The sequence below is a fragment of the Dicentrarchus labrax genome, unplaced genomic scaffold (genome assembly GCF_905237075.1).
Source record: "Dicentrarchus labrax unplaced genomic scaffold, dlabrax2021, whole genome shotgun sequence".
Lineage (NCBI taxonomy): Eukaryota > Metazoa > Chordata > Actinopteri > Moronidae > Dicentrarchus > Dicentrarchus labrax.
Genome location: NW_026136724.1, coordinates 19,757,299 through 19,772,819, shown reverse-complemented (window position 1 = coordinate 19,772,819; position 15,521 = coordinate 19,757,299). Strand labels below are relative to the sequence as shown.

Genomic DNA, 15,521 nt, shown 5'->3' with positions numbered 1-15,521 from the left:
GGCAGTGTGGTTCATAGACACAAGGCTGCACAATTAGTCGACATATTGATTGGTTGACAATTAACGGTGTTAAAGAATATAGACATTGTGAATATGTGAACTGGAGGCTATAATGTTGAATATTACAGAGACTGTAGGCTTTGTTTTACTCACATTTTATCCATATTGTGGTGCGATGACTTGAATGATGATTAAAAATCACAATTTATGTCGTGTTGCTCACAGTATTGCTATATATCGTAGTATACTGAATCGTAACCCCAGTATCGTATCGCAATATGTGAACTTCCCAATCACAGACGCTGTAATTTCTGTTGATGAAGGTAAAATGTGTGAGAGAACAGCGTTATAATGAGGTACTGTAGTGCTGCAGAGGTGCCTTGCTCTATAAATCTTAGTTCTCCAGGTGTAAGAAAACATGTTGGTCTGGTACAGAATCCAACAAATGTCCAGTATTTTTAGTGAAAATGAAAAATAGTGATGCAAAAACAATCATTCACACACTAATCGTGAATCATATCTCTGAAAAAATAATCACAATAGATGATAGAAGATGTGTATTCTCAAACTTAAGACCCAAATTCCACCAAAATACCAAGAACTTGGTTTTAAGGGCTGCAACAGTTTCACAATATTACACAATTATTATTATCAGTCACAATCATCTTTAAAGGTATTAAAACACAATTCTAAAATATAATTCCACAAATTCTTACATCCTGACATACCTGATGTAAAACTGAACTAATTTACTACTAATACTGTAAACAACCAAATATTCATGACTTTTCATACCATGCAACCTGTGCTTGGTACGCTCTGGTCTTTAAAAACTTATCAGGGAAAATACAAAAACCCGTTGGAGTGCCGGCGTTGACAATATGCCCCGTAGTGTTCTTCAACAGCAAGACGAATGAACTCCTACAAAAGCAATAATATATGATCTGCCATCTTTTGTGGAGGTAAAATGAAAGATTAATGGGAGTCAGAACACTGCCTCCGAATATATTCCAGTTACTTTGCTGCCACGGATAAACAAATTGCCTAAATGTCTAATTTCCAATGACATCCATCTGTGTGTGTTTGTTTCTGTGTGTGTGTGTGTGTGTGTGTGTGTGTGTAGATGTGCGGGCCCAGTTGGTGGAGCAGCAGCGATGTCTGGAGCAGCAGACCGAGATGCGAGTGCAGCTGCTTCAGGACCTGCAGGACTTCTTCAGGAAGAAGGCCGAGATCGAAACGGAATATTCCCGAAACCTGGAGAAGCTCGCCGAGAGGTTCATGGCCAAAACGCGCAGCACGAAAGACCATCAGCAATACAAGTACGCCTACGAGTCGCCATTTATCCGCTTCTATTCGTCCTCTGTTGGGTCAAAAGCGGAAGATTTTGATTGAGCATTTAACCTTTATAAACAAAGCTTACTAGCGTCAACTCCCCGAGTCAAATACAAACTTAAAGCTCCAGTGTGAAACATTCAGGAGGATCTATTGGCAGAACTGTAATATAATGTTCATAGGTATGTTTTCATTAGTGTATAATCACCTGAAAATAAGAATCAGAGTGTTTTCGGTACCTTAAAATGAGCTGTTTTTACAGAAGGACGCGAGCAGTGTTCAGTTAGTTGCAGTCTACAACTTCACCACTAGATGCCACTAAATCCTACACACTGGTCCTTTAAAGCAGCATTATTGATATTTTTTTGCCTGCTTAAGGAAACAATAACAGTTTATATTGTGAATGTGTTAACAAACGACTTAATTAAAATGATTAAGTCGTTTGTTCCATAAAATGTCAGAAAATGGTGAAAAATGTTGATCGCTGTTTCCCAACAACAGAAAGATATTCAGTTTGCTGTCACAAAGGACCAAAGAAACCAGAAAATAATCACGATTAATTAAGTGACTAATCGTTGAAGCTCTAGTTGCCCATTTACACATCCGTTAGTGTCTAATCACCTGGAAATAAGAATCTTTTGTTACTTTAGAATGAGACGTTTTTATCTACAGAGCGAGTCCACCGTGTTTCTACAGTAGCCCAGAACGGACAAACCAAACTCTGGCTGGATGTTTTCTCTCTTAATTTAAAGAATCTCCTCTCTGTCTCCTCCAGAAAGGATCAGAACCTGCTCTCTCCGGTGAACTGCTGGTACCTGCTGTTAAACCAGGTCGGTTGCCACGTTTGCTCGAGACCCTTTTTATATAAGAAGAAATGTGAAAAACATCAGAGATATTCCTACATCCTCTCTCTCTCTCTCTCTCTCTCTCTCTCTCTCTCTCTCTCTCTCTCTCTCTCTCTCTCTCTCTCTCTCTTCCAGGTGAGGAGGGAGAGTAAGGATCACGCCACCATCAGCGACCTCTACCTGAACAACGTCATCAGCCGCCTCACGCACATCAGCGAGGACTCTGCCCGCCTGCTGAAGAGGGTGAGCACATTTATCTTCTTCCTCTGTGCCGCTCCATTGTTCTCCACAAACACATCAATAAGCCACACTGTTACTGTCGCATTCACCGTCCTCCTGACCCAAATACTCACCGGAGCACCAAATATGGATTCATGCGCCGCTGAAAATAGTCCCCAAAACAAATGCAAAAATTATATTTAATTGTATTTTTGAGGTGTTTTGTAAAGATTAACATGTTCAGTAGGAACTGATGGGCTTCGGAGCCACAGACAGGAAGTCAGACGGTATTAAGAGATGGACTACAACAACATTTAATGTAACATTATCTAAAATACTTTGAATTTAGTTGATCATTTCTTGTGTAGATTCTCTGTAGTTTTCAGTTTTCCTTTTAATTATGCTGATGAAACAGAATTATTATTATTTATTTTTCTTACATAACTCAAGTGGCTAAAGTTCCTGCAGTTCCTCAAACGTCCACTAGAGGCTGGCTCCAGCAGTGAGTCAATCTCCATAAGGCCTCATATTAAAAAGCTTAACTTTACAGCAGAAATAAACATGTTTAAAGCCTCTTTAAAGCTAATTTCTCCGTTCATGACGACTGTACTCACCTGTTTTAAATTATATTAAAGCTTAACGACGTGAAACCGATGGGTGACGTCAAAAATAAACCCACTTTTATGATGATTGGGCAGGTTTTTAGGCTCTTTTTGACACCCTCTCCTAGCACTTACCTTCAGCATGTAAAAAGCCTCTGACGCGGCACATCGCGGGACCTCTGTTACGTTTTATTGCCTATAAAACCAAAGTTTTTACTGTAAATCTATACACGTTCCAGTTAAAGCCCCACGTGTCTGGCTGTAAATCTGTCGCAGTCACCAGTAATAGATGGTGAAGTGAAGCATGGACACTGGCTGCACACACGGGAGAAATTGTGTAATTAAAAAAAGTCTTAAATCATTAATAATGTAATTGCAAAGCGTTGGGACATAAGCATGCTGCAGGGATCAGATGAAACTCACCAAAACTGTCTTTCCAACACTGGTTTGGGTGAAATAAATCCTTAATTATCCGAGTTAGATGAGGAAATATTCACAAAAAGGACGAATATTGTCCAATAATGTGCTAGTTTTTCCCCATTTACAGGCTCAGATTGTTATTCTAACTTATAAAAAGGAACCCTGTAGAGATAAACCTTTCACTTGCCCCATAGACAAAAATGCTAATTTTATCTCGTATGTCATCGTGACTTCATTCAAACTCAACAGTAACAAAATAAAACTCAACAAAACCGTCTTGACTTGTACTAAAAAAAGTCTAAAAGCGAAAGAACAACTATAAGAGAGAAAGAAAACACTGAATTTGTCAAAAAAAGAAGCTTATTAAGTCTGTTTGATTATTAAAAAAATAAAAAAAACATAACACAGACAGACAATTGTATAAAAAGTTCCCAAAAACATCATTAAACTCATCTCTGATCAATATTCACAGGATTTAATCTGCTTTAAAATCATCTAAATTGCTCGTTTTACACAAACTTCCTGACTTACATATCTGTAGTTATTGTTCCACATTAAATATAATGAAATATATCCATAAGATATGTAATTTAGTGAGGAGTTGGCTGTTTAATCCAGCAATTCCCGACCTTTTCTATCGACAACCCCTGACTCAGTGACACAATCTGTGTAAAACAAGGTGAATTTTGACATTTTTCCTAATATTTTATAGGAACTTTTTTAATACATTCGTGTCTCTATCATGTATTTCCTGATTTTCAAATCACAAAATAAAATAATAACAACAAGCTTGTGATCAGGTCTTCAAAATTGTGTAAAAAGTGTAAAAAAAATAACAATTTAATTGAGTTTTATTCACAGTAAATGGATGTAATGCTGAGATATCGCCCTTACTTGAAGCTTTGGCTGCTTTAGTCAATAACAGAAAAAGGGAAACGTCTGCTTTAAGTAAACATATGGAAGTATTATTAGAAAAAAGTACCATCAAAAGTAGTCTGATCGTTATAATTAATGTATTAATATATGCTTTAATGTCGTCATACTACATTATACATAATACAGACCTCGTTATAACTGCTTCTTTAAGAGTTGATTCTAATGAAAAGTAAAGTCAGTATTCCCCGGAGGTCTGTTAGGCTTCCTCAGAGTTTAGCAAAATTAAACACACACACACACACACACACACACACACACACACACACACACTCACACACACACACACACACACACACACACACACACACACACACACACACACACGTCCTCACCGCCTCCAACTTTAGCTCGCCGTCTCCATTATTAATCTTTTCCGGCTCGTCTTTTATTCATGCTAACTAAAGTGCAGCGGCTGCCAGCAGCTATAAACGGTGAGACCTCCATCACATCCCATCACGCCGTCCTCTCTCTCCCCCTCTCCCCCCCGCCTCCCCCTCGATCTGAGGAGGGACACCGGGAAGAAGAAGGAAGGAAGAGAGAGAGGCTCGGTGGCCATGACAACGCTGACAGCCCCCGTGGCCATGGCGACAGGCTCTCAGCTGATCTTTTCTCAGCAGGGGCGCTATGGGAACGGGATTCATCCATCCTGGGATTTCACAGTCATTTAGCGTAATGTAATATTAATGCGGCGCCGCGCTGCCACATAACTTAAAAAATGAAAAAAATAAGAAAATGGAGGCGCTGTTTAATGCATGAGACAGAAACTCAGTTTGAGAGCGGGTTTTATTTTATGAATTCATTTGTTTGTGGTCTTTTATTTATCTGATGGACAGACGGAGAGACCAAAAACTGAGCTTTAAGTACTTTGTTTTGAGTAAATGTGCCATTAAATGTCCATTTCCAGCACTTTCTGAATGCTTTCTGATGATTATTTCTCCTCTTCTCTCTTTTCTTTTAGAGCAAGGAGATAATCTTTCAGCTTCAGGAAGACCTCATGAAGCTCCTGAATGAGCTTTACACCGTAAGTTGAACCAACTGCGTTCGTTAGTGGAGACGATTGTTTGTTGGTGCTCTTTGTGTAGCCGAATTTGAAAGGTAGAGGGTCCATTTGGGAAACTGGGAAGTCAGAATATCAGAGTTCCCAGTTGGAAATTTACTCTGGAACGTCCCCCTGAACTAGAGAATCCAAGAATTACAGTATCGTCCCAACGGGCAGCATAATGCGCTGTTATCAACGCAGTCGTCCAATAACAGTTGAGCAAGCCTCGGTCAACTTTCTCCTTTCCTGTACTTAAATATACTCGTCTGTGTGTCTGAAAACGAAGTATCTACTATATATGTGTATAGTTATGTTGAAAAAGCCCACTTTGGTCCTTTATTCCATACACTAACTTAAGATGTGACTATATATATATGAAACTTTTAGATAAATCACACTCTCTTTATACCTTAATGCACATAAATACGGACCTGCAGAGAGAAATCAACAAAAACCTTCCTTATATTTGCTCTTTAAAAGGTCTTAAAACCTTTAAAATACTCTGATATCTGTAAAAGCATCAACTCAAAGGCTAAAATGTCATTAAAGCATCAACAAACAAACTCAGGATCAAAGTAAAAGTTATATTTTAAAAAGTCCTCGCTGCCGTACGTCGTTTATTGTCCGACATTATTTTCTGTAAATTAGCCGATATTTGTCTGTGAAGGTTTATTTGATGTCTGCCTTAAAAGAAACACTGGAAATCAGATTAGAGCGTGCCTTGATAACCTTGAGTGTGGTGCTCTTTACGGCGTTACCTAGGTGATGAAGACGTATCACATGTACCACGTGGAGACGATCAGCGCGGAGACGAAGCTGCGGGAGGCGGAGCGCCAGGAGGGACGCGTGAAGGGCGTCTCGGGGACGGGCGGAGGGGTGGAGCCCGTGTTCGGCCTGCGGATAGAAGAGCGCCACCAGAGGCGCAACGCCGCCCGCAAGATGGAGAAGATGAGGGAGAAGGTACGGGGTGCATCCCAATTATTTTTTAACTTGAGGAAAACATGTTTTAGAGAAGTGTAATGTCCTTTATTCTCAGGCGTCACCTGTCACACACTAAAAATCTGTAAAAATTAACAAAGAGACTGTATGAGGTGAATTTGAGGCAGAAATCGAACTCCTTCTCGGCACCATAACTCAGTCAAATCTTAACACACATGTATTGATATCATTCATAGTGACTTACAGTTCCAGAGGATATCATCATCTGTGATTCCCACCAAAATAAAAGTCCATGAATCCACTTAGAAATCATTGAAAAAAGACGTTTCAGAACTTGCCTTAGAAAAATCACATTTTAACGTTTTCTTCAATATCAAAGTAATCCGGTGATAGTTGTTTGTACATCCCTGGATACACTGCAAACAGGAGCTGCTAACAGCTAATTCGGCTTACTTTTAATGCCGACAATTTGCCCAAAAAGTAAGAATATGGCTTAAAACTAGAGAATGCCAGTCCCCACTTGTATAGCTGACATTACAACAGCCCATTTGAGGAGCTTTTATGAGGTCTTGCTCCTTTAACTTCTGTCCGAATGGAGCTTTAATCTTCTTTTTCATATTACTGTTGGGTTATTTACCCAAAAGCTTTTTTTAAACTTATTTATTACTTTTTAGTCATATTTGTATAATTTTCTACAATTACCATTTGATTTATGGCAGTTTTAAGGTCAGAACTTGAGTTTATTAGATTAATTTTAGCTACATTATTTAAAAAAGGTGGAAATATATCTCATAAAAACAGTTTCTACCTGACGCACAGGGAAATAACACCACGGATGGATAATTAAAATGTGTTAATTGCTCAAAGACGACTCTAGCTTTTATAATATTATTCATGATACAGGTTAAACATCTAATTTTCTTTTATTGACACTGTAAACACAGCGTTTATATGGATATTTTCATCTTTTCACGTCTGTTTCTTTCTCCATTAGAGGAAGGCAAAGTACTCAGAGAACAAACTGAAGACTCTTAAAGCCAGGAACGAGTATCTGTTGACTCTGGAGGCCACAAACGCCTCCGTGTTTAAATACTACATCCACGACCTGCCCGACATCATAGACGTGAGTATACGTTTGTATAAAGAGTGTCTGGAGGAAGTTGTGGTTTTGTATTTGAGTTCAACAATGATAGCCAGGGTCTCTTTCCTGTAGTCCCAGTTTAATTTTTCCAAAATAATGCAACTTTCCTCATTAAATCATCAGTGCAAAAGATTAACAACTGAGTTAGAAAAGCTTCTGGTGCATAAAAACATGGAGGAAGAAGTTAACTACAACTCCCAGGGTGCATTTCGGCAGGAAACGTCCTCTCTTTGATCTTAAAGATTACAGCGTCGGATCAAATCAGCGACTGCGGCGCCATGTTTGATCAGAAATTCGACGAGGAAGCATTTTATGTTCACTAACACTCTTTTCTTTAGCAACAGCAGGAGAGCCTCATGGGAAATGTAGTATTTTGCCACCAAACCGACAGACAAATCATGGTTGGTGGCCATAATATAAACCTATATGATTGTTACATCCTCCCCCTCTTTGTCTCAGTGCTGTGACCTAGGGTACCACTCCAGTCTGAGCCGGGCTCTGAGGACCTACCTATCAGCCGAACTGAGCCTTGAAGCCTCCAGGAGGGCGGGTCTGGAGGTGCTGGAGGGCGCCGTGGAGGGCCTGGACCCCGCCCGCGACAGGCAGCGTCTGCTGGGCCTCTACCCCACTGCCTTCTGCCCCCCGCAGCGCTTCGGCTTCCAGGCCCACATGGGCGACGCAGTCAGTACATCGCACCAAACAGATGTGTTTGCAAACACATCTGGGAGGTCAGGTTTTAAATTAGAGAGATGTTTTACAGCTCGGGTTTTGGTGATGGTGTGACTTCTTCTTGTTCCACACTTCCTGTCAGGTGACCCAGATTGCCTCCCAGCCACAGGTCCAAGCTGAGCTCAACCTCCGCCTCACGCAGCTCCAGACCCGCCTGGCGTCCCTGAAGATAGAGAACGAAGAGGTCAGACACAAACACAAATACACGACACAAACCAAAACAATATTAAAATCTGCTGCAGTGATTAAAGCTGAAAGCGGCGGTTAACGAGCCCGAGCACTCTGGGTCTGCAGCGGGCACGTAATTCGCTATCGATACACCACATGTTGCACATAAATTAGATGTTGATAGAGGTTGATATTATTGTGACTGAACATTGTACGTCCTGACGTGATACACGTGCCCCCTGATTTTTGTGACCCTACATTGAATGTACTGCCGGGGCTTCTTAAAACTTGATTTTTGATGCCACGCCACGCCACGGACACGCCCTTTGATGAAATGTTTAGATTTTGATCGCTTTTAATCGTGTAGGTCTTTAAAGTGCACTCACCAAATTTAAAGTGGTTCTGATCCACCTCCTAGGAGGAATTTGTTGAACTAGAAGGACTGGAAATGGCAAAAAATAGCTCTAAAATTTGACATGAGATTCAAAAAGTTCGACTCTCAAACAACATAATATTCATTATCTCTGACCGTTCCACTGCACAGCGAAGAAACAACAAGACATTTAACATAAGAAAACAACTAAAAACAACATGAAATCCACAAAATCTAAAATGCCTGCCTCTAAACCAGACTTCTGAAACCACAACATGGCACCTGTATAAAGAAAAAGGAGCTTCCGGCTGACATTATTCACTCGAGGCTCCTTACGTGTATTTTATAGTATTAACCATGTATTTAAACTGATTCCATCAGGCTCCGAAAAGAGAAAATATAAAAAGAGCACAAAGAATGGCCTTCCCAGCTGCTGTAGTTGCTTGTGTTTCCTACTATTGTGTTAACTGACTGAGTGAGTTTATGTAAAAGCAGCGATTTGGAGGAATTTTGTGCAGATTATTTCCTGTTAATATTGCACCAAAGATGAGTTTTCCCTTTCCTCGGTCTGCATTATGTTGTTTACGCAATTATTAGGCTTCTTTTGTGGACAAATTCAGCGTTTTCTCCTCATTTTTCCATGAACTCTTTGGTTCTTTTTTTTAACTTTTCTAACGCTTTTTATCAGTGAGTGAAAGCTCTGTGGATACAGCGCTTGTTCAAGTTCAGATCTTTAGATAATAATCTCAATTTTAAACTAATTTCATTGAGATTTCTTCACAGAAATAAAGAAAATGCTGCGATATAGGCCTGTAGTTTCCCTACAGCCCCTAAAATCAAGAAGGCCTAACCTCTGCCCTAACCAATCAGAAACAAGGGACATATTCCCTCCCTCAGTGGTTTCCAGTCGAGCTGTTGTAACATCTGCACACCTCTGTCAATGTCATCCACTCTGGTCGCCATTTTTGTGGCACAATCGGGGGACAGTTCCTGGAAGTGACCAAAAAAAAAAAAAAGATTACAAATTAAAATGTTTTGGTTTTTTTTCTGACAGTTACAATCCCAACACAAAGTTATGGTAATTTATACTGCTCTAATGGGGTGATAATGTAGCAGATGTAGCCCCCTTCCTAAAAATAAACTTGTGCCATCTGAAAGTGACTCGGTGCCGCAGTCTGCGGCGTCCCCGCTGTTGTTGTGGAGCAGACTGAGAGCGTCGTGAGCACAGAGGGCAGCTGTTAACTCACCCTGAAGGGCATAAAAATGCTGAAGGAGTCGGGATTAATGAGCTGCATCTGCACGTCTCAGCAGCTTCTGAATAACACACACACACACACACACCCTGATTATCATGTACAAATAAAAAACACGTTTACGCCCATTATCCTTTGCTGTAAATACAAACACACTTTGCATACGTCGTACACATAAAGCACACACACACGACTCCACACCGTAAGACAATTATAAGATCGTAATTCATGACTCGTGATCCGTGAAGCCTTGTAATCAGTCAGGTGCTCGTACAAAGTCATGCTTCCACATAGTGTGCAGCACAAATCCTGAGTTCATGTTTTAAGGTGAGAAAAATGGATTCAAATGCGGCTTGTCCCTTCTGGGCTACTGTAGAAACATCCTAAACTCCCATATTCACTATATTTCAGCTTTGTGATGCCAGCTTATGTCTTATTTTCCGTCCCCCTCCTCCTCCAGGTGAAGAAGACCTGGGGTGCGACTCTGAACACCCTGCAGGACATGACGGTGCTGGACGACTACGACGTCTCCCAGAGCTTCACCCACAGCCCGTCCTCCGAGTCGGTCAAGTCCAGCGTGTCGGACGGCTACTTGAACAAGCCGAGTCTGGCCAAGAGACGGGCCAACCAGCAGGAGACGGAGCTCTTCTACTTCAATGTGAGAGAAACCTCAGACTTTGACAGAAACTATCAATTTAAACATGTAAATTCGGAATGAACAGAAGTAGCGTGGGCTCATGGGAGTCATCGTTTTCACTGTTAAACAATTTGCTATAAAAATCTATCTGATGTGACTCGGACGCGGTAATATTAACGTTTTATTCGTCGTTTTTTTACATTTTAAATCAGAAATGTTGCATATTAAATGTTTAAAGAGCAGGTTATCCTGCCATGAACATCTTACAGTTGACCACTCGCCACCTGCCATCGTAGCGCCACTCTCGACCACAAATATTAGACCTAATTTAATACTTTATTTCTTCACAAGAGTGGCTAATTTCACTGTTTTATTGGTTCTTTTGGAAGCTAGTGTTGAATTAATGTGTATTTTACGGCTTTGACTCATGTTTACAGTTAATTTCATGCTGTAAATATTTTCTTAAGTCACTAAAATGCTTTAAAAAAGTAAAATCTATTCTGGATGGAACTTATATTTTGTGTTTTTTAATCCGCAGAAATTCCGCGAGTATCTGGAGGGAAGTAATCTAATTTCCAAACTGCAGGCCAAACACGACATATTGAAGAAAGCCTTAGCAGAGGGTAAGACCTCCACAAACTCTCTCTCACTTTGTCTTTCTGTCTTTTATATGTCATAACGCACTCGGTAATCATAATTTCTCGTCTGTTTTTTTACTCTTACAGGGTATAAATCTGAACTACTGACTACCAGGTATTATTTCCTGTCACAGTGCATATTTTCTCTTCACGTTTAATAATGAGTGTTATTTCCCATCCCACCACTTCGGGTTTTTTCTCTTACTCTCTTTCTCTCTTTTCTGCTCATTACAGTCGTGGGCGGAAGAACTCCCATAGCAAGCATCAGGTAGAGTTTCACTTCTATGAGGCTTCAGGTTGTTCCTCTGTGTGTTTGTGGTAATATCTGACGGTAAAGGGACGTTAAAAAAACCCCACTGGGGATACAGGGGGGGGGGGTCCTAAAATCCTATTATACCCCCCTCACACCTCCCATCAACCCTCAGCAATAAGCTTAACAAGCAACAGTGAGTGATTTACAGACTTAATTAGCCCTGGGTTTCGCCTGTCAGGCTACATATGCGTGATGCTCTGATACTCAGTTGTAATTCTTGAAACACTGCTGCCCCAAATACTCACCAAAGAGCACCAAATGTGGATTAATCCGCCACTGAAAATAGTCCCCAACAAATGCTCCATTTCCTCCTGCTTGAGTAATATTTGCAACTACAGTATTTTAGGAGATTAAAAAGCAGTTTTTGAGAATTAAACTATATATTTGTGAGCTGTTTTATAAGATTTACATGTTCAGCAGTGCTTGGGAAGTCCAAAAAATATTGAGAGACGGATTAAGACGTTGATGATTTTTGTCTTTTTGTGGATTTATTAATAACGTTAATAAAAATATAGAACTATAGAATAGATTCACTTTGTGCAGGCCGAGATAGAGTTTATCTGTCTTTATTTAACCTTTATTACCAAAAAGGATCACAAAATCCCTTGTTATTTATGACAAATGATTATCTGTGACAGTGTGACTCAAATAATGTGACAAGAATCAGAACCAGGAGTCGATTATGTGACCGACCCTGATCGTGTACTCGATGACTGTGTTTATAGGATTCAACCAAAGCCATACCCTTGCTTGTGGAGAGCTGCATCCGCTACATCAACCTACATGGTGAGTTTCAACACATTGGCAGTATATAATTAGTGGACAGAGCTTCCGGATCTGTGAAGTGTCTTAAACCTGCATTCTTTCTAATGGCCAGCAAGGGGCAGCTCCATTACCATTCAGTCTTATGGAGAAATGAGTTGACTTCTCAGTTGATTTATGAGCTCAGTAAACAGTTTCCTGATGAGTTTATGGTTTCAGTCTCTAGTTTCAGTCTTCTTCCATACAGCATGATGTTCATTTAGTAACTGATGGTCCCATTTAGAGTAAAACAGACCATAAAGAAGGGTATGCTTTAGGGGCGGGGCTACCTTGTGATTGACAGCTCATTCTCAGTGAGTCCACCCAGCTCAACGCACCAAACTCAGATCAAACTGTCAAACTAGGCAGTGCTGATCAGATATGGATCCAGATTCTGTTACTACGTTGATTATTTCTCTCCTCAAATCTGTTCACAAACAGATTTAGTGAACTATTTATCTGGAACACGAGATATCTTGTGACCAGGTGAGCTGTACTGCAGTGCATCCTGAAATCTGACTGGAATCAGCCCAGAAAGAGGTTACAATGACTTACTGATACAGTCGTAGCTCCATGCTAACACAACACTACAGTTGATAACACCCTTCTGTCTTTAACAGGTCTTCAGCATCAAGGCATATTCCGGGTGTCAGGGTCACAGGTGGAGGTCAACGACATCAAGAACTCCTTCGAAAGAGGTGAGAAGGTCACATTTCTCACAGATTCATGCGGGTAAGGATGTGGTTGAACCCGTTGCGTCTGTCTTCCAGGTAACGACCCACTGATTGACGAGGAGAGCAACCACGACATCAACTCCGTGGCCGGAGTGTTGAAGCTCTACTTCAGGGGTTTGGAGAACCCGCTGTTTCCAAAGGAAAGGTTTAATGACCTCATCTCCTGCGTCCGTGAGTACCGCTGTCTGTTTACTGCTGATGTGCAACAAGGTGCTTGTACTCTGGTTGGATGAATGTGGGCGAAACTCCAACTATGTATCGGGCAGTTTGGAGTACGTCAAGTATTACTTGGCAACATTACAGGTGCAATAAAGCCCACGTCTGACTAGTCCAGCTACACAGTTAATTACTAGTGTTACAGAGAGAGAGTGAAGTGTTCTTTGGTTGTGGAAGAACTGGTTCGAGATTAGACACCGGTTACAAACTGGCCCTCGAAGGAGGAGGTGGTGAAGGGGAATAATTGGAAAAAAAAAAATCACCTTATCACTTACCGTAGCACTCACAAACGTTTCTCTTTCTCTAATGTGGAAATAAAGACTTAATCTGTGTCTACCTTCAGCCCACACACTCATTTCCCCCTCTCCGTTACGTTGTCTTTGTTCCTCTTTAGTGTCTCTGTGTCTTTCTGAAACACATCGAAGACACTTAAGCCGTCTGCTTCTCTTTCCCCGGCCTGACGATGTGTTTTTTTTCTCGCCACAGGAATCGAGAACATGTACGAGAGAGCGCAGTGCATCCGTAAGATCCTGCTGGGCGTCCCGAGGGCGACGCTGGTGGTGATGCGCTACCTGTTCGCCTTCCTCAACCAGTGAGTATCCACTCATCCCTTAACGGTTAATGATAATCGACCATTTCTTTCCAGTTTACCCAGAGTTGCTCACCCCCCCGCTTTTCATCCCACGTGGGTCCAAACGCTGAGGATAAACCTCTCTCGTAGTGAAGTGCACACTTAAAAGCGTGTGGAGATGATAAAACAGAGCTCATTTCATCTCTGCAGCCTCTCAAATAAATATAGCATGAGAGAGCACGGCGAGGGGATGGAGAGAGGAGGGGAAGTGAGTGCGATCCACCAGCGTTTTGTTAGCAGGACCTATGAAGTGTGTTCGGCTTTATTGAACCAGGAGCTTCAGCTGTCAATGAGAGTGAAAATATTTTGTTTCCATCAATTTTTCACTTCCAGGTCCAAATATGGAAGCTCACGTCTCTTAAACAGCCTTCCTGAGGACCTGATGGTCTGGCTTTTAATAGATTTATTCATTAATTTGTCTATATGTTTGTATTTTATTATTGTTTATCTGTTTTTATCTGGTCTATTTATACATTTTAATCTTTTTATTAGTCCAAATTTGACTCAGATTAAGAGTTAGTTTAACAGTGTAAGATATTAAAATCTTACAGTGCCAAACTAACTCTTAAACTAACTTAATTGAACATTTTGTACATTAAAAAAACATTCTTGACTAATTTGTACAGCACTTGGTTGTTTTAAATGTATAAATAAACTTTATTTTACTTGATTTATAATAAGAAAAAAGTCAGTCAGTCTTTCCAGACATCCTTAAAAAGGGTTCCTCAGATTTCTGCCAATATTCTGAGATAAATATCTGCTTCTGTACTTAACAGTAAAATTATAGCACCTCATCCTTTTAGCACAGATACGACAATTATTTTTATCTCGATTAATCTGCCAGTGATTCCCTGACCGTGTCTCGGTTTGTAGACACACTTTTTGTGATGAATGATCGCAGTTAGCCAAAGAAACTAAAATATGTTTTGTGAGTTGGATGCTTTTAATGTGAAGCAGTAATGAATGTTAGCGTTAGCAGTAGCTTAATCTCTAGGAACATAAACAGTAAACAGTGAGGCTGATATCAATGAGCGTGCATCGTTTCCTGTGAATCCCTTGTGCATGAAAGCTACTAAATAGAGAGGAAATTACAGAATAAATAGATTATTATTGGATATTTTGGTGCGAAGAGAGCCGATGTAGACCAAAATGTTCATCCAAAGTAAGGATAACGATATAAGGATGTGCTTTTCAAAATAAAAGCAAGAAAAACAAGTAATCCTGCCAAATGTTTCAGCACTCTCTCACTGTTCCCCCTTTTCCCCGCAGCCTTTCCCAGTACAGCGATGAGAACATGATGGATGCTGGGAACCTGGCCATTGTATTCGGCCCCACCCTCCTGCCCACACCGGACACCCTGGACCAGGTCGCCTGTCAGGCGCACGTGAATGAGGTCGTCAAAACGGTCATCCTGAACCACGACAACATCTTCCCAGACACGAAGGAGCTGCCCGGGCCGGTTTATGAGAAGTGTATGACTGGAGACCAGTACTGGTGAGATCAGCATGTAAAACCTCTCATTCATATTCATCATCATTAATCACTAATTATTCAA

General features: G+C 40.7%; 1 protein-coding gene across 2 annotated transcripts in view; it reads left to right on the top strand.

The window, feature by feature from the left end:
* The window catches only part of LOC127358572 (SLIT-ROBO Rho GTPase-activating protein 1-like), a 32,649-nt gene that overhangs the window by 11,863 nt on the left and 5,265 nt on the right, over positions 1-15,521 (top strand). For both annotated transcript variants that reach the window (XM_051391732.1, XM_051391731.1), the window contains exons 2-18: positions 1,124-1,319; positions 2,108-2,162; positions 2,313-2,420; positions 5,313-5,375; positions 6,156-6,353; positions 7,327-7,455; positions 7,933-8,154; positions 8,285-8,386; positions 10,457-10,654; positions 11,172-11,256; positions 11,359-11,386; positions 11,506-11,539; positions 12,310-12,370; positions 13,006-13,083; positions 13,156-13,290; positions 13,822-13,927; positions 15,236-15,460. In XM_051391732.1, the coding sequence (XP_051247692.1) occupies positions 1,124-1,319; positions 2,108-2,162; positions 2,313-2,420; positions 5,313-5,375; positions 6,156-6,353; positions 7,327-7,455; positions 7,933-8,154; positions 8,285-8,386; positions 10,457-10,654; positions 11,172-11,256; positions 11,359-11,386; positions 11,506-11,539; positions 12,310-12,370; positions 13,006-13,083; positions 13,156-13,290; positions 13,822-13,927; positions 15,236-15,460 (2,023 nt within the window). The remainder of the gene's footprint in view (positions 1-1,123; positions 1,320-2,107; positions 2,163-2,312; positions 2,421-5,312; positions 5,376-6,155; positions 6,354-7,326; positions 7,456-7,932; positions 8,155-8,284; positions 8,387-10,456; positions 10,655-11,171; positions 11,257-11,358; positions 11,387-11,505; positions 11,540-12,309; positions 12,371-13,005; positions 13,084-13,155; positions 13,291-13,821; positions 13,928-15,235; positions 15,461-15,521) is intronic.